The sequence below is a fragment of the Rhinolophus hipposideros genome (assembly GCF_964194185.1).
Source record: "Rhinolophus hipposideros genome assembly, chromosome: 22".
NCBI lineage: Eukaryota > Metazoa > Chordata > Mammalia > Chiroptera > Rhinolophidae > Rhinolophus > Rhinolophus hipposideros.
The window spans coordinates 22491635-22510802 of NC_138068.1; the positions used below are offsets into that span (position 1 = coordinate 22491635).

The 19168-nt window shown below is 53.3% G+C and overlaps 1 protein-coding gene across 1 annotated transcript; it reads left to right on the forward strand.

The window, feature by feature from the left end:
* The first annotated feature begins 10486 nt into the window (after positions 1 to 10486).
* Positions 10487 to 15744, forward strand: FOXS1 (forkhead box S1). Its single transcript, XM_081033764.1, has 4 exons — positions 10487 to 10812; positions 11388 to 11506; positions 11727 to 11895; positions 14412 to 15744. The coding sequence occupies exons 1-4, from the start codon at positions 10585 to 10587 to the stop codon at positions 15495 to 15497; spliced, it is 1602 nt and encodes a 533-aa protein (XP_080889890.1). The 5' UTR covers positions 10487 to 10584; the 3' UTR covers positions 15498 to 15744.
* The last annotated feature ends 3424 nt before the right edge of the window (positions 15745 to 19168 follow it).

Below are 19168 nucleotides of genomic sequence, written 5' to 3' on the forward strand. Positions count from 1 at the left end.
GCATTTATTCGGCAAATGTCCATTGAGTATTTACTACGTGCCAGGCATTGTGCTGGCCACTGGGGACACAAGGGTAAGCAAAACCTCTGCCTTCATGTTGCTGACAGTCTGGTGGGAAAGACACCAGATAGACAGATAAACAAAAGAAAAAATAAGTCAGGGAGTGAACTGTTATGCTATCTGGGGAGAAGTATTCCAGACAGAGGGGAACACTAATTGAAAAGGCCCTGAGATGGAAGCCTGTGTGAAGAGCACCATGGCTGGGACTCATCAGAGTGCAGGGAGCCTGAGGGGGTCCTGGCTAGTTAGCGGTGTCACCATCCACTGGGTTTTAAACACCATTCTATTTCTACTGGTGTCTTCCCCTGTTTAAAAACCTTCCTGGCCCCCATCATCCCTAGGATGAAACAAAGCACCTTGATCTGATGTTCCTGGTTCTTCATGATGCTCCCTCTGCTTCCACCATTACTTTCACCACACTCTGACTCAAAAACAACAACACTACTCTTCTACTGAGCACTCACTATGGGCCAAGCAATGTGTGAAACACTTTACTTGCATCTCATTTTATCCTCAAGCAACCCTATGACACAGGTGTTGCTATTTAACAGATGAGGAAACAGGTTTGTGCCAAGATCACCAGCTAGCAAGTGGTGGAGTTGGGATTTGAACCCAGGCAATCTGGCTATGGATGCCACCGTCCTAATTACTACAAGTCTGCCACCTAGAAAAATGAAGAGATTGTCTGACACACTCAAGACTTCTGCCTTGATGCAATTATTTTGTATTATTGAACTATTTTTGTATTTAATCATATGAAATGCTTTGTGCCCCTTTGGAGTCCTATAGGCCTGAGTTTGAATCCTGGCTGTGACTGGAAGTGTGAAAACTGGGTGGCTGCTGGACTATGGGGACAGACTACAGGGAGCAGGAAAGCCACTGTGACAGATAAGATACAGCCTCACGTCAATGCTGTCTGGGTGCCCAGGTTGGTGCCCACTGCAGACAGGGGTTGTTTCTCTCTTGGACCCTCATTTTCCCCATTGTACAGCAGCAAAGTGTGGAGCAGTCTGAGCTTTGTGACTTCTTTCATAGCACAAACCCCATTTGGCAATTTAATAAAAAATACAAACCTTAGAAAAATGCATCGATATGAAAAAAATTGCATACATTTTCAAGGGGGTCACAGACCCCACCAGGAATCTGCAAACTTTAGGCATAGCTGTTGGGAGACACCGTGAGGCACTGTTTAAGCTCCTGAGCTCTGGGGACAGGGAGACACAGTTTGGGATCCTCGCCCCCCCCCACCCACTAGCTCTGTTACCTTATAGGATTTTAACCTCTTTGAGCCTCAGTCTTAACAATAAACTAGTAATTATCCTCATTCACATGCTGTTTTGAGAACCAATCAAGACATCGCAGGAAAGGCTTTAACTGGTGAGCATCTGTAAATGGGGACTCCCAAGATTTAAAGTAACACATCTCCAAGTGTGGTCCCTGGAACAGAATCGCCCAGGGAACTTGTTAAAATCTGCTCCCGCAGGTCTGGCTGGAATGGAGGCTTCCCAGTTCTGGTGGGCCTTAGTTTGAGAAGCACTACACGGTTCCAACTCTACAGTCCAGGTTCTGAAAAGGGACTGACAAGTTTTTGGTAGGCTGGGAAGAGCAGAAAACAGGTGCAGCGGTGGGGCCAGGAGCAGGCAGCGCCGGGGCGACCCCACGCCACACCCTCCCGAGTCTCGGCGTCCCACAGCACCTCTAGCTGCTCGGGGCAAGAAGCCTGACACCCTCGGGGCCCGGCGACACGGGGACGGGCGACATGAAAGGGCCTCCCGGGACAGGGGACAGAACAGAAAGCGAAACCTGCCCCGCCAGACTTTCGCTTTCACCGCCTCCGCGCGTCACGCAGGTGGCTCCGCGAGTCCCCACTGCGCTGGGTACAATCACCGCGCACCGCGGACCACGCTGCCGAAGCCCTGCATCCCCGATGGCCCGCGACCCCTGGCGGAGGGAGGAAGGGAAGGGCGCCGACGACAGGCGACCCTCGGAGGGAACCGGGGGTCCCCTGCGTCTCCGCGACTGGCTCGTGGCGCAGATCGAAAGCGGGCGCTACGCGGGATTGCGCTGGGAGGACGCGGGCAAGACCCTCTTCCGCATCCCCTGGAAGCACGCAGCCAAGCAGGGTTACCAGGCGCAGCACGACGCGGCGCTCTTCAGGGTAAGGGGCTGGGGGTCGGGGGATGCCAGTCCGGCCCGGCCCGGAAGGCTCTGCATGCGCACGGCCCTTAGCCACAGTCGTCCCTAAGTTGAGGGTAGTGTTCTTCATGTATGGGAGACCCTCAGACACCCTTGTAAAACAGAATCACCGCGGTTGTTTGACCTGCACCGCCTCCACCTCTCAGGGGGGCCTCTCCAGGGAGCTATTAGATGCCCCCAAAGGGAACTCCCTCAACTTCCCATCCCCAAATCGCCGACCCAGAAGATTGGGGGCATTTTCTGTGCTTCCCGACACCAGCTCCTTCTCAGAGACCCCTCCAGGGATGCCCTCCCTTTCCTCAATAATCATTAATTTCCTCCTCACTGGCTCCTTTCCATAACATTTAAACTCGAGAATCTCTCTGGTGAGCAATAAGGAATCAACCAATCAACCAACCAACCAACCAACCAACCAACCAACCAACCAACCAACCACATGTCGAGTTTCCACCCCACCTCCCCACCCCCAAACAGCAGTGCCTCCAGCTCACCATCCTTTGGCCTCCCCTCTCATTTCACAGCTTGAAGCACCTGGAAAGAGTCTCCTGGTCACCAATTTTCCTCACTTAGTGCCCCCTACTATTCCTTCTTCCCCTCCCCACCCCCCCTCTGTCCTAGGTGCCAAATCCAAGGATGCCCACTGTCATCTTTTTTGACCCCTGGTGGGAGGAGGACCCTCCCTCCTCCTTGAAACACTCTCACTTGGTTTCCAGAATCTTTGCCTCCCACCCCACCCCTCGCCCTGATGGTTTCCTCCCACTTCCTGGCCCCTGCTTCTCAGTCTCCATCCTCTCTCCTTCTCTCCTGGGGCTCTCCTAGACCTCCCTCTTTTTTTTTAAATTGGGGAATATTGGGGGACAGTATGTTTCTCCAGGGCCTATCAGCTCCAAGCTATTGTCCTTCAATCTAGTTGTGGAGGGAGCAGCTCAGCTCCAAGTCCAGTCACCGTTTTCAATCTTAGTTGCAGGGGGCGCAGCCCACCATCCCATGTGGGAATTGAACCGGCAGCCGTGTTGTTGAGAGCTCGCGCCAACTGAGCCATCCGGCTGCCCCTGGCCCTCCCTCTTCATGCCCCACTCTCCCTTTCCACAGCCTCGGCATGGAGTCCCAAGCCTGCTGGTCTAGCGTCCTGCAGACCTCTCAGATTCAGCAGATTCTCAACACTGTGCTCATCAGCTTGCCCCTACAAACGTCTGTGTTTTCCAAAATGGAAGGTGGTATCCATTGCCACCCAGACCCCAGAGCCAGGCACCTCAACCCTAGCTGCTCCCCTCTCTTCCAATCTCATTCTACTCCAGTACCAAGGCCTGCTAGCCCTTCTCGCAGAACTTCTCTTCAGTCCATCTACTTGGACCCATTTCTGCAATCTTTCAACAGGACAAGCTCAGTGACCTCACTGAGCCCCCTGCTTCCCCCTGTCCCTCGGCTCTCCCCTCAGTCATCCAGAGGGATCTTTCTAAATGTAAATCTTGCCTTGACACTCCCCTACTCAGAGTCCTCCCAGGGCTCCTCACTGTCCTTATGATTAAGTCCCCATGGCCTCAAAGTCGGGACAGGAACTGCCCCTCCCCCCAGCCACATCTCTTTCCACTCCCTCCCCTCCCCAACATCAGACCCGCCCTGGCAGTTCTTTCAGTTTCTAAATGCTTCGTGTTTCCCTCACCTTCAGACCTGTGCACATGCCATTCCCTCTTCCTGGAACACCCTCTCCTCTTCACAGTCACCTAGCCAACTGCCATCGTGCTCAGCTTAAACATCTGTTCCTCAAGAGTCTCCCCTGATGTATTCATTTGTTTAATGCATTTATTAAGCTCCAACTCAGTGCTTCTCCCAAGCCATCCCGGATTCCTTCTGTTTCCCCCACTGGAACAACTTTCCCTATGAATGATAAATGCCTCGTATGAATCTGTCTCCTCCAGCTGTTTGACAATGGAGCACAGTGCCTGGCACAAAGTAGGTGCTCAGTAAGTGTTCAATAGGTGGTCACATGACCTGTTCCTAAAGACTTATGCGCTGTTGTTCAGAGGAAACAGATTCTAGGGCCTGGCCTTCCCCCTTCTGGCGGCTTTGACCCCTCCCTCAACTCACCACTGACACACACATGTGATTCCCTGGCTTCACACCTTCCCAGTCCCCAAAGCCCATGGTATAAAGTTTGCCTTTGAGAACATTCATGTTCCAGCTTCAACCTGTCTGTTCTTAATTCCTCTTCTCTTTCCCCCCACCACATACAGTTGATTCTCATTATTTGTGGATTGCATATTTGCACATTCACTTACTAAAGTCTGTAATCCCAAAAGCCATACTCAGGGCACTTTTGTGGCCTGTCACAAACATGTGCAGAAGAGTGAAAAATCTGATTCACCCACATACACATTCCCAGTTGAGGGTGAACAGGGAACGCTCTGCCTTCTTGTTTCAGCTCCCCTGCTGTAAACAAATGTCTTTTCCACAGTCTAGTTAGTGCCATATTTTTAATATTTCTCTGCTTTTTGTTGGTGATTTTACAATTTAAAATGGCCCCCAAGGCTACGTAGTGCTTTAGTGCTGTCTGGTGTTTCTCAGCACAAGAAGGCTGTGTGGTGCCTTATGGAGAAAATAGGAGACAGATAAGCATCGTTCAAGCATGAATGAGTTACAGTGCTGTTGGCCAGGAGTTCAATGTTAATGAATCCACAGTTTATATTAATTAAGGTGTCCTGTAGAAACACACATAAAACAAGGTTATGTATTGATCAGCTGATGAAAATGGTGTGACCCATCTAGCCCTGTATTTTCCCTAGGAGCAGTGGTTCCGTAGTCACTAATTCAGTGTTTGTGTAGATTTTCCAGAACATAACTACCATGAATAATGAGAATTGACTGTACAAATACCCTCAGACACACATACCAACCATGCTGCTTACTGTTCCCTGAAGGCACCATGCCCTTGCACTCCTCCAGGCCTTTGCTCAAGCTATTCCCTCTTCCAGGAATGTCACTCCACCTGGCACCTTCCTACTCACCCTTCAAGGCCCAGCTCAATTTATTTCACAGATATTTATTGCACTCCTGTGTGCCAGGCATCACTCTAAGTGCTTAAGGACATATAATACCATGTTTCCCTGAAAATAAGACCTAGCTGGACAATCAGCTCTAATGCATTTTTTGGAGCAAAAATTAATATAAGACCCAGTATTATTTTACTATAATATAAGACTGGGTCTTTATAATAATATAATATAATATAATATAATATAATATAATATAATATAATATAATATAATATAATATAATATAATATAATATAATATAATATAATATAATATAATATAATATAATATAATATAATACCGGGTCTTACTGTATATTAATTTTTGCTCCAGAGGGGCCTGGTGGCTCAGGTGGTGGGAGCGCCATGCTCCTAACACCGAGGTTGATTCCATTCCCACACGGGCCAGTGAGCGGCGCCCTCTACAGCTAAGATTGTGAACAACAGCTCTCCCTGGAGCTGGGCTGCCGTGAGGGGCTGAGTGCTGCCCGGGGCTGCCATGAGCAGCCAGTAGCCAGCGTGAATGGCCAGTAGCCAGCGTAAGTGGCGGGCAGCTGGCGAGAGCTGCTCTGAGCGGCCAACCGACGACTGGCGACTGACTGCCTCAGCGGGGGGAGTGCAAGGTTCATAATACCAGCATGGGCCAGGGAGCTGTGTCCTACACAACTAGATGGAGGAACAACGGCTTGAACCGGAGTGGGAGAAGGGAGGAGAAGGAAGAAGGGGGGTGGAAATTTTGCTCCAAAAGACGCATTAGAGCTGATTGTCCGGCTAGGTCTTATTTTCGGGGAAACATGGTAGCAGTGAACAAAACAAAGATCCTTCTCTCATCATGGTGATAGCACCCTGTGCTCTGTGCCCAGGGTACCTTTGAGTTAGAGTAGCCTTAACATCATGAATAAGTAGTATAATAAGTAAGCACTAACTGTGTGCCAGGCACCGTGCTTAGCACTTTACATAGACCGCTCATCTTACACCCACCACAACCGCGTGAGGGCGTGAGGTTACGTATCGTTGGCACAGTTTATAGACAACAAAATCAAGCCTTAAAGGTCTCATCACTGGCAAGTTGGCACCAACATAGGAATGTGGATCTTCTGTTTGGTGTCCACTTTCCCATAGCCTGAGGGCAATGACTAAGTGTGACTCATCAGTTAAATACCCCCAAGCTCTGAATGTGATTAATGCAAACAACACATCGACTGCCCTCACCTTTGACTACTCTGCCCCCAGCTCACTGGCCTTCCTTAAGGTTATCAATCTCCTCCCACCTCAGGACCTTTGTACTTGCTGTTCTTTCTACCTAGAACACCCTTCCCTCAGTTCTTTGTCAGATTCCATCCTTCTTTTTATTCAGGCTTTAGCTCAAATGCCACTTCCTCCAACAGGCCATTTCTGGTCACCTTCTCTAAAGTAGCCACTCATATTTCTTATTCATTTATTTCATCCCTCTACTACAACAAACAGTCATTCTAATGTGTTTAATGACTATCTTAGGTTTGTATTTTTTTTGCAAAATGGGCATTGCTATTTTGTGTGTATTCTTAACTTCTACACATCATGTTGTGTTATAAATCTCACTCTGTCTTACCTTGCACTCAGGATCATGCTCTGAATATCTATTCTTGTTCTCTGTACATTTAATTTGTTACTCCTAGGTGCTTCTAGATGCTTTATAGACTCTATAATGGACATCCATTACGCCAATACCCCTATCCACTTTCCCAAGGAGGGACACAAGTTTGCTTTCCAGCACCACAAGTCATGCTGCAGTGGATATCCTTGCCCTGGTCCCATCATCAGCCTGTGTGAGAATTCCCTTGGAATTAGAATTTCTGCTCACAGGGCATGCCAGATGTCCATCCAGAAGCTCTGCACCAATTCCACACCCACCGACAGTGCCCACGTCCCAACCAACTCCTGGCATTATGCAACTGGCTAGATCTTGTCAGCTTATAAGTGATATCTCATATGTTTATTTGCATTTCTCTGACACTAATGAGTCTAAGTACTCATATGCTTATGGGTTTCTGGTTTCCTCTTCTGTAAACTACCCATTCTTGCCCTTTGATAAGAATGTTTTCTTTGGGGGATGCTCTCTGTTTCTTGTTGATTTGTGGACATTTTTTGTGTGTTCCAGATTTTAGCCCCTTGCTGATTTCAGACATTGCAAATTTTTTGCCTTATAGTTCATGACTTTGAGTTTTGTTTAAGAAGCATTCTCTGCCCCTAGACGATTTTCTCCTATATTATCGTCTATTAATTTCACAGTTTTACTTCTTTTGTTTTTTTAATCATCTGGAGTCTACTTTGTATGTAGCAATAGGTAGGGATTTTGTTTTATGGTTCTCCAGATAGCAAACCACAGCCATTATTTTATGTCCCATTATCCTATTTATGTTTTATTTATCACAATCCATAATTTGGATTTGGTTATTTCCATTGAGCTGTTTGCAGCTATATTCTCTCATTAGACTTAAGTTCCTTGAGAGCAGAGACCATATCTGTCTTGTTCCCCATTCAGTCCCTAATTTGGGCCTGGCACACAGTAGGAGGTCAAGGAGTATGTGTTGGCTGGAGAGAGGGAGGGAGAAAGAGAGGGAAGAATGGAGGGGTGAAGAGACAGAGGGTAAGAGGGAGAGAGAGAAGGGTGAAAGGCAAGGCAGGCCCTTATCCCTTTGCATAACACCAGCCCCCTGCCCCCAGGCTATTCCTCCCCAAGTACTCCTGCTCCTCCCCAGGCTTGGGCTATATACAAGGGTAAGCACCTAGAGGGTGCTGCCAAGGAGGACCCCTCCACCTGGAAGACGAGGCTCCGCTGTGCCCTCAACAAGAGTGCTGACTTCTGTGAGGTGCGTGAACGCAGCCAGCTGGACATCTCCAACCCCTACAAGGTCTACCGGATTATGTCCAACAGTGCCCTTGGCCCAGGTACTGTCCTGCTCCTGGAGGTCGTGGCCAAGGATGGCTTTCTGGGCAATAAAGACCTCCCTTTGCACATCTGTAAAATGGGACATGGTGGACTTACTGAGTTTAAGCTCATGGGCAGATAAACACAAAAGGACCCTTAGACCACCCAGTTTATCTCCCCATTTGAAAAGGAGGAAACCCAGAGAGAGGTGGGTTTTGCCTGAGATCATGCAGTGAGCTGGGGTGCTCTTGTCTGACATCATCTCAGTTGAGGGGATTCCCCCTGGGAACCAGGAAACAACAAGCTATCTCTTCCTGCATCCAGTTACCAGGACTTGTGCTCTCCCTAAAAAGGAAGACTTTCTCCAGAGCCAGCAGGAACCCCCTGGAGAAGTGATGGAGCCAGCCTGCAGGACAGACCAGGTCAGTGTCCCTTTCAGCCCCTGCAGCCTTGTCAGCTCAGTTATCTCTCACCCAAACCACCCTCTCTATAGTCTCCAGCACATGATCTCATCCCCACCCCTCCTATCAGCTCTACTTCTTCTTGTCACGACTCCATCTCTGCCATCATTTTCAGCTCCATCATTCTATTCACTTCACCTCCATCATCTTTGGCTCTGTCACTGTTCCCATCACCTCCATCATCTTCAGCTCCATCACTCTGTCTGCATCAACCCTATTTTCTCCAAATTCACCCCTTGTCCCCTGTCATCATTGGATCCATCACTCTGCCCCCACTCACCCCATCAGACCCTGTTATACTACTGTATCCCCTCCCCCTTCATCACCTCTAACTCTCTCACTGTTGCCATTACCCCCATCATCTCCAGCTCCATCACTGTCTGCATCACTGCTATTATCTAGACCTCATCACCTCTCCTCCATCATCGGTGGTTCATTGCTCTGTCCCCATCCCCCCATCAGCCTGGTCCATTCCACTCTCCCTAGTGCCCCTATCAGCATTCATTCCATCACTCTGTCCCTCTATCCCTATCACTTCTTTTCCTCAACTTCCCATTCACTCCTAGCACTTTTCCCCCTATGACAGTGAGCTTCATCTCCAACCCCATCACCTCTAACAACCCATCAACTCTCTCTTTATCTCTCTAAGGGGAAGGGTATTGAGCTCTGAAACCTCAAAGTCCCTGTCAACCCCAGCTGAGTTTCAGTGTGCCCAGATCTCTCTCCGCTCCAGGGCGGACAGTTTGGGGGCTCCTCCCCCACCCTCATGGCCCTCTCTCCTGATGCTCAGGCTGGCTCTGGATTAGCCACAGAAGATAAGGACAAGGAGCAGCCCCTCAGGCTGGCCCAGCAGGGATCATGGCCTCCAGGTGCCCTGCTCCAAGGCCCTTTGGCTGACCACAGTAAGGACTGGCTCTCCTCACCCACCCCTGTCTCCTCCCATCCTCTTCCAAGACCTTGATCTAGGGGTCAAGGGACCCAGGGTGAGGTGGCACCTGACTACTACCCCTCCTTCCCCAGGGTACCAGGCTCAAGACCCTACACACCCCTGGAGCCCCTTGCCTTCTGAGAACTTCAGCAACCCTGGTAAGAAATCTGAAGGCCCTCCCCTCTGACTGCTGTGCTGTATGGGGAGGGCCGTGGTTGGGGCCAGCTAGCCTCTGTCTCCCACCCAAAGCACCCGGTCCAGACTCCCAATAACAATGCCAGCCACCATGTGTTGAGGGCTTAGTTTATGCCAGAGCTGAGAGATACCCTATTTGACCCCTATTTTAGAGATGCATAAGCCAGACACGGAAGTTAAGAACCTTGCCCAAGATCACACCGTTAGTAACCTGAGAGTTACTAATAGGTCACAGCTCCTCAGTAGCAGTGAGAGATTAGAATCCAAGGGCCTGCCCACTGAGCACACTGCTGGTTTCTCACATGGGAGGCTGCTGTGTTGTTGTGGTTGTTGTGGTTGTTGTTATTTGCTGGGAAGCAGCTCCTAAAATCTCAGAAGTTAGGGCTGAGAGGGCCTCAGTGTCATCATGCCCCCATTGTACAGAGGGCCCTGGACCCTATGCTTCTGAAGCTCAACTACCAGTTTGTTTTTAGTGGAAGCGGCAATTATTACCACCACCACCACCACCCCTAGAATTATTATCACTTATTGGGAGGAAATGTCATAAATTCCCGAGATGGGAGCCAGGGGAACCTCGGGGTCCCTTGCCCTGCTGTGTGTGTAGCAGGGAAAGGAGGCAGCCTTCTGAGCTCCCCTTGCCCCCTTTCCGCAGATTGCTGGCTGCACGTGCGGCTGTTCTACGGCGCGGAGCTGGTGCGCGAAGCCGTCGCGCGGACGGCCGAGGGCTGCCGACTGAGCGCGCGGGCAGCCGGCGCCACCTCCACCTCCGAGTGCCTGCTGGGACCGCCCCCGCGAGTCGCGCATGTTCGTTTCCCCGAGCCGCCGCCGGAAGCGCTCGTGCTGCAGCGCCTGCTGCCTCACCTGGAGCGCGGCGTGCTGCTGTGGGTGGCGCCCGAGGGCGTGTTCGCCAAGCGCCTCTGCCAGGGCCGCGTTTACTGGCGCGGCCCGCTGGCCCCGCACCGGACACAGCCCAACAAACTGGAGCGCGAGCGCACCTGCCAGCTGCTGGACACGCGCCGCTTCCTTGCGGGTAAGAGCGCGACAGTGGGGCCGCTGGTAGAGCAGCGCAGAGTGGCGAGGCGCAGGGTGGGCAAAACGAGTGATCAGAAGGGAGTGGGCACACAAGATGTCGGCACAGGGGAATGGGCTTAAGGATTCTGGGCATGGGTGGACATCAAAACAAAGGACGTGAAACACACTGGGAGTGGGAACAAATACCGGCATAAGGATGGCTGGGCACAGATATGGAAATACTGTATGGGAGGTGTAGTCACAGGGCAGGCTTGGGGCATTGGGTGTGGGGCATATGCATAGGACCTGGGCACGTGTTTTCATAGGATACGGTGGGCACCAGGGCACTGAGCACAAGATAGGCATAGGTGAGTGGTCATGGGCATGGTGTGGGCAGTGAGCATGGGGCACAAGGCATGGGGCATGAGCACTGGAAGTGGGCACAGACGTGGGACATAAGACAGGCATAGAGATGGGGAAGTGTGCTTAGGGAATGGGTGCCCGATGGGGATGTGGACATGGGAAATGAGCACAGGTGGGCACCAGGTGGGATGCTTTGTCTTGGCTCAGCCTCTACAGTCTCTGTGCCCGTAGAACTGCGGGCCCACTTGCAGGATGGTTGCCCGGAACCTGAGTACCAGATCCGTCTGTGCTTTGGCGAGGAGTACCCGGGGCCCCCAGACCAGCCTGAGGAGAGGCTCATCATGGCCCACGTGAGTCATCTACCCCGGAGAACCACACCCTCTGGGCCCCGACAGCCCCTGACAGCTCCCTCTAGTCCCAGCTCTGCCCCTGACCTGCTATATGACCCTCTGGTTTGTGTAACCCTACGTGTGAGGAGGCGGCTGTCACCAGGGTTGTGACTTCCCACAGGAGACAGGGGGCTGGTAATGGAGAAAGTTGGCTCATTGCCCCCCACTCCATCCCCTGCAGGTGGAGCCAGTCTTCGCCCGAGAGCTCCTCCTGCACTCGAAGCGCCACAGCCACAGTGCCCCTGCAGCTGCAGGTTCCCAGTCCCTCAGCTCAAACGTGTCACTCACCTGATGGTACAGCTGGGTCAGCCCTAAGCAACCACCTCCTCCTCTCCTACCCTCTAAAGTCAGCACCCCATACATAGGGTGCGGACCTCACCCCAACCCTGCCCAAACTGAGCCAGTGGACTTGGAGCCTCCCCCCACCCACTGCCGAGGTGTGTTGGGAGAGCAGAAACCCATTGTGACCTTCAACCTGTCAGCCAAGATGGAGCCCTGGAAAGCAGCACCCAGGCAGCTGGCCTGGCAACTGGGCCTGGGGCAGAAGGTGAAAACCGAACTTGACCTTGAGGTTCTGAAAACAGCAATTAGGGCAGAAGAAGCAAGACTTCATCTTTTTGTTGAGAGCCCAACATGCCTGTAACAGTTTGCCTAAAGCAGACCTTACGAGTGATCGATTCATTATAAGCATTGCTGAAAGCTGAGTTTACTGACAAATAGATCCTCAGGGTTGCTTAGAGTGGGGTCATCTAGTAACAGAATTGCCGGGCCTCTGAGGGGCTGAGTTTCCAGATCCTTCCTCCCACCTACCATGAGGGTCATCTAGTGCCCCCTCTCCTTTTGGGGGGATATGTGTGGAGAGGAGGAAATCCCAAAACAGAGGATTTGGCCTGAACCCAGGACATTGGGTGCTAACCACTGAACTAACAGCACCGGTACATACTGTCTTTGGAGAAACTGAGGCAGGCCCCCAAACAGAGCACGAAGGCAGAAGCCGAAGTGGGAGCCAGGAGTCCACCACCGCCCCAAGCCCTGCCAACATTTGCAAACTATAAGTTGTAGGGAGTCCTTGAGAATTGGGTGGAAGCCCCTCAGCCAGGAAGGCAGTTGACCCTGCCTTGTCAGTCAGTCACGGTTTTCTGCCCCGGATAGCAGACCTTTTTTCCATTTCTGATTTCTGACTTTATAGGATTCCTCCGACAAATGGCAATGTAATAAATCTCTTTCAGTGATAACATTAATAAGCTTCTTTTATGGGGTGAAATTGCATGATTCAACAAAGGACAGAAGTCAATTGGATCTACATATTTTTTTACTTCATTCAATACATGTTGATTGAGCACCATCTCTGTTCCAGGACAATGCTGGACACTGGGGATAGAGCAAAACAACATGGTCCCTACAGTGGGAGCCTAGAGACTGTCCTCTACCCCTGCCCCTCACAGGAAGAGTAATGTTAAGGAGTTACAGAATCCTCGTTGAAATCCCAGCTTTATCACTCACTAGCTGTGTGACCTTAGGCAAGTCACTTAACTTCTCTGAGCCTCAGATTCCTAATCTAGCCAAAAGAAGCTATGAAGGCCTCTGGAGCAGCATTGGTCTGAAAAGGAAATGTGGAGAGGGGAGGTGAGCAGGCCTACCATGGAGAATGGCACACAGTAGGTGCCCTCTGACTTGATTACTTGTAGGTGAGAAAGCATGGAGGAGGCTGACCCATCCTTCAGAAGGCCTGAATCTCTGTCCTGGGCTTTGCTGTACTCCTGGCCCAAGGCTGCAGCTGGCAGGAAGCCTCAGTTCAGAGTCCTCAGCAATGTCCTACTCTATGCTAGGCTCTTGAAGGATGCTGGATTCCATGTAAGGGAGCCTGTTGCCTCCTCACCACAGCCCGGACAGCTGAAGAGTCACCAATGCCACTTTAAAGATGGGAAACTGAAGCTCAGCCTGGATCAGGGACTTGCTCTAGGCACTTCTTGGGAGTGGGGGATGTCTGTCAGGATGGCTGTCCTCCCCATACTAGTCGCTAGAGGGCGCAAGGGCTCAGCAGACTGAGTTTGGCGAGCTCTCATCACCATCCTAGGTGCCCAGCCCTGCATACAGCCTGGTGCCAGGAGGGCCGGGAATAGTGTGACCTCAAAGGCTCTGCACTGCGGGGAAGAGAAGTAGGCCACAGACTTGGGAGGAGGAGAGGAGAAAAGGGGAACTGGAGGTGAGGACTTGAGAGGCCCTTGTGGCTTTTCTCATGGAGACTCCCAGGTGTCTAGCTCAGCACTTAGATTCTACCTCTCTAGGTTCTCATCAGAGATGAGTGTCTCTCTGTCTCTCGGCCCCTCCCTCTCTTGTGTCTGTACTTATGTCTCTCTCTGTATCTCCCTTTTCCTCTCTATCTCTGTAGATTTCTTTATTTCTCTCTCTCAGTGATTCTTTTTCTGTACACTATGTGCATCTTTGTGTGCGTGTCTGTGTTTTCTGTCTCTGTCTATCTCTGCCTCTATCTCTCGTTGCATGTTCCTGTGTTTTGTTGTCTCTACCTCTCTTTGTCTGTCTTTTGTTCAGTATCTCTCTCTTTTTACATCCCTGCCTCTATCTCTTTTTGTTTCTATCTCTGTCTTCCTCAAATTCACATCCTGTTCCTCCCCCAGCCAACACCACCCAGCACATGTGGGCTGAGGGTCTCAGTCCCTTCCCTCCCAATTCCTCACCCCTGGCAGCTGCTTACAGCTTCCCAATCCTGGCCTCTCCTGCCCGCCCCTCTTGGGCCTTGAAGGAGGGGGGCCAGAGAGGAAGGGAGGGCAGCGTGGTGGGCCCACCCCTTTTTGCCTTTCTAGGCTGGGAGGCTGGGCCAGTGTGGGCCTTTTAACCAGCCCAGGCAGGCTGTGCCGGACACCAGCCCTGGACGCCGTGCCTGGCCCCTGTGGTCCCAGCAGCCGCCAGTGTGGCCAGCACGGCCAGCCCAGCCAGCATGCAGCAGCCGCCCCCACCGGGACCCTTGGCCCCTGCGGCAGAGCCAACCAAGCCTCCCTACAGCTACATAGCCCTGATCGCCATGGCGATCCAGAGCTCCCCAGGGCAGCGAGCCACGCTCAGCGGCATCTACCGCTACATCATGGGCCGCTTCGCCTTTTACCGCCACAACCGGCCTGGCTGGCAGAACAGCATTCGCCACAACCTGTCACTCAATGAGTGCTTTGTCAAGGTGCCCCGCGATGACCGCAAGCCAGGGAAGGGCAGCTACTGGACACTGGACCCCGACTGCCACGACATGTTTGAGCACGGCAGCTTTCTGCGCCGACGCCGACGCTTCACCAGGAGGGCAGGTGCTGGGGGCTCCAAGGGCCCTGCCAAAGCACGCCGTGGACCCCTCAGAGTGACCAGCCAGGACCCAGGAGTCTCTGACACCACGACTGGCAGGCAGTGCCCATTCCCAGTGGAGCTACCAGAGGCCAAGGGCCTAAGCTTTGGGGGCCTGGTGGGGGCCTTGCCAACTAGCATGTGCCCAGCAACCACTGAAGTCAGGCCCCGGCCATCCATGGAGCACAAAGAGATGCCCACACCCAAGCCTGCAGGCCCAGGGGAGTTCCCTGCAGCTACCTCGTCTTCCCCATGCCCAGCATTTGGCTTTTCTGCTGGTTTCTCTGAGGCTGAGGGTTTTAGCAAGGCCCCTACACCCATCTTGACCCCCGAGGCTGGCATTGGGAGCAGTTACCAGTGCCGGCTGCAGGCCCTGAATTTCTGCATGGGGACTGACCCAGGCCTTGAGCACCTCTTGGCGTCAGCAGCCCCCTCCCCTGCACCTCCCACCCCTCCAGCCTCACTGCGGGCCCCGCTGCCCCTGCCAGCTGATCCCAAGGAACCCTGGGTTACAGGCAGCTTTCCTGTCCAGGGAGGCTCTGGTTACCCATTGGGGCTGACCCCCTGCCTATACCGGACGCCAGGAATGTTCTTCTTTGAGTGAAGCCAGCCTGGCCTTGGGCAGTCCCTGCAGGACCCCTGCCAACAAGGCTGAGCCTGACTCTAGGATCTGGGAGCTCTCAAAGGACCCAGGCCTGGCAAGCCAATGACAACCAGGACAGGAAGCCAAGACTGGAGTGGTGAACACTCAGCCAGCCCCCAGGACCTCCGGACAGACTTGGGGGTGAGGGGAAGCGGGGCCCCCTTGGGATTTACTCTGTGGCTCTCAGGGCCAATAAAGCAGTGTGATGATGAGGATCAGCTTGCTGCATGGTTGGGGGCTGAGGGCCGGGACACCTGGTTCTGTGTGGGGTGGCTCTGGTTGTGGGTTGTGTGGCCGGGGTGGGGGATCCCGAATGGAAATATCCCACAAGAGGCCTTCTCCTGCTGGGGACTTTCTCAGGGAGTTTCCCAGGAAGGCAGAGGGAGCAGAGAATGGGAGAGAGGAGGATGCAAGCAAGAGAGACGCCAGGCAGAGGGTAAGGCTGGCCTGGCCGCAGGGGCTGGTTCTCCAGCCCCAAACTCTGCGACTCAGCTGCCCCCATCACGAGCGGTCAGGATAACCATGAACGTCAGTGGCATTTATTCTGTCCCAGGCATATATATATATGTATATGTATCTCCTTTCAGCGAAGCTGGTGTGATACGGAAATGTATCCCCATTTTAAAGTGGTGAAAATGGGCGCGGAGTTTAAGGCTCACCAGTTTTGACTCCAGATGGCACATGAGTGGCAGAGAGGAAATCAAAACCATATCTGCGTGCTCTGCCCTCAGCCCCTGACCAGCAGTTTGAGAGAGGATACAGGGGTGCCACACAGGGTAGGAGCAGAGCTGGTGGTGACAGGGAAGGGGGAGTGTTGGAATGCCAGTGCTAAAAAGGCACCCCTTACGCCTTGCAAGGCTCAAAAAGCAGCCCAGATCCTCTTGTCTGGATCTCCCACAGGATTGGGGATCTCCCTGAGCCCCCAGCTCTCTGAGCATTCCTGGTAACTCTTTAAGGAAGCATTTTTATCGTGGAGGGAGGGGGTGGTATCCTGGGTACAGATCAGAAGTGACAGAGCCCTGACCTTTGGCCTTCCTTAGCTGACCCCTTGGGAAAGCAGTAGAAATGCCTGTATGCGTGGCCCCCATCAGAGGAATGGACTTAGGGACCTGAAATCTCACTGTCCCCACACCCTCTCATACCAGAGTTCTAAGGCAAATGGCTTCCTTCTGGAGCCTCAGTCCCCAGCCTCCATCTGGATCATGTGTATAGGGAGAGGAGGTCCAGGGATACTGGGGAACCCCTTTCTGGCCTTGGTGTAGTGGCCTCGAGGGTCTTATGTCCCACGAAGTGACACCCAGGGGGCTGGAGACCCCTTCATCGTGCAGGCAACCCCATCCCCTCCAGAGGCCCTTCCTGGGCAGGCAGCCATACAGACTTCAGTCTCTGCTGCTCCCTCCTCCCTCAGCAGGTCCCCTGGGGCCTGGGAGGAAGCAAGCCCGGCTGGACAGCCCCAACTGTCTGGTTCCCACAGACTCCAGAGCCAGGGTGGAAGGGGGACCTGCAGGGTGGGGGCTCACTGAGGTCGGAGGGGTTGGGAAAATGCCTGCCCAGCTGTGGGGACCCTCCCCACCGTGTCTGCGGGACACCAGCCTGGAACCCATCTAGCAATGGGGAGGAGAGAAGGTCTATCCTGTTGCATTCAGGCAGCCGCATAAGTGAAAGGGGAGGAGAGAAAGGTCCTATGTGTGAGGACATGGGTGGGGAGGGGGAAGGAGGCGTGTGTGTGGGTTCGTATGATGGTGTGTGCTCGTGCGGGTCAGTATGTCTCGGGGTGTGTGTGTATATGATGTACGGAGACAGACAGTTATAGAGACAAGGACAAGCAGATTCTGGGGGGTGGGGGTTCTTTCTCAGTTGGGTCAGGGAAAGAGGCCTCTGCCGGGCACTGTTCCCTGTGGTGCATTCCTGTGGAGACCTGGTGACCCCAATCCCTTCCCAGCCTGTGTCCTGAGCTAGTAGGAGGATGGGGAGGCTGGCCTGCCTGGGGGAGCCCAGCCCTCCCCTGGGGTCGGGGCTTGGGGAGAAGAAAGCTGTGTCCCCTGCCCACCCTTTGCCCTGAGGAACATGAAAAATGTCATCTCCACCCAGGAGCACAGACTCCACTCTGGGCGGGAGCCCCCTCTCCACATCCTCCCCTGGCCGCCAACATCGTCAAGAAGTGAAAACAGGCGCCCTCAGCCCCAATCCCCAAGCAGGATCCTGCGCTTAGTGCCTGCCTTGGACTCGCTGCGTGAGACTGGATCGGTGCCCATCTCTTTGGCCCTGATTTCACTCCCTTTGCCCAAGGGAGTGGAGGTGGGGCAGCCTGACTTTTTGAGACTGGGTCCCAGGGGAGGGTCTAACCTGGGGCATGGCCTGGAGAGGATCCCATCCCCAGAGGTGATGACCAGGGGGACCAGACACCATGATCTCATGTTGCCCTCTGCTCGCTGCCCAGTCCGGGGACCCCACCCACTGGGCCTCCTGCCCTCACATTCTTTCCATGACCAACAGACACCCTCTGGCTCCTGCCTGGCCACCCCCACCTGGAGGGAGTGTACAGTGCTTAGCGGAGATTCAAAATGCCCAAGCTGGGCCAACCTAGAGAGGGCACCTAGGCACAGATGGTGAGACCAAGGCCAGAGATGGAAAGTGACGAGTCCAAGGCCACACAGCAGGAGCGGAACTGTCTTCTGTACCTGTCCATGGTCCCCTCTCTGCTGCCTTATGCTCTTAAGGGACAAGGGCCATCCCATCTGACTCTGCCTCAAGGACCCTCCTCACTGGAGGCTTGTCTGAAACCAGGAGCGGATCCCAGCTCTCACTCCTTCTTCCCAGCAGGTTGGAACAAAAAAGGGTACCGAGTCACCTTGTTAGATCAAAATTGAAAACGGTAGGATCAGTGGTATTTCTGAATATTCCAGCTCATGTTCTTGGAATATTAGAGTTGAAAGAACATCTCCTGCTCGATTTCTGAATCCCCTCTACACCAAGTCAAGCCTACCCTGTGGGGTTCCAGGAAAGGGGAGTCTCCTGCCTTCACAGGCAGCCCCTTCCCCCCCAGGTTGGCAGCTCTGAAGGACCGTCATCAAGTCCTTCACCTGCTGGTCCTTTGGTCTCTGCTCTCCCTGCCCCCGAGGAGGCCACCCCCACCCACAGGGTTGGGTCTTCCTCAGCAGGCTCCCCCACCCTCCACATCTTATCTCCCCTCCGCTCTGCTCTCCGCCCACCCGCTTCCTTCCCTGCTTTCTGGCATTCCATTGCCCAGAGTTCAATACTCCTTCCCACACCCCAGGCAGCGCCTGGGCCAGGGGTGGGGAGACCCTCTCCCCTCTCCCGCAGAAGGCGGGGCTCTTGGAGGCCACTGTGGTGATGAGGAAGAAGGAAGGGGAGGCTGTGTCCGCCAGCCTGGCATGTCTGACTACTGGGAGTGCACAGAACCCAGGAATCCAGGCCTCAGCCAAACCTCTCCTCCCCACACAGGCTTCCACCTCCCTGAAGGCCAGGCTGCCAGAGGCAGGAGGTGCAGCGGCTAAGAGCGGGAGCTCAGGAGCCCAACTGCCTGGGTCCAGAGTCCAGCTCCATCAATTTCTAGCTGTGTGACCTTGGGCAAGTTGCTTCCCCTCTCTGTGTTTCCCTTATCTATAAAA

Bases quoted from the DNA above. Each gene is read 5' to 3' on its own strand.
- FOXS1 (XM_081033764.1), top strand. From the start codon at position 10,585: ATGTTCGTTTCCCCGAGCCGCCGCCGGAAGCGCTCGTGCTGCAGCGCC. The intron at 10,813-11,387 runs GTAAGAGCGCGA...CTGTGCCCGTAG, and splicing joins CACGCGCCGCTTCCTTGCGG to AACTGCGGGCCCACTTGCAG. The intron at 11,896-14,411 runs GCACCCCATACA...TAACCAGCCCAG, and splicing joins TCTCCTACCCTCTAAAGTCA to GCAGGCTGTGCCGGACACCA.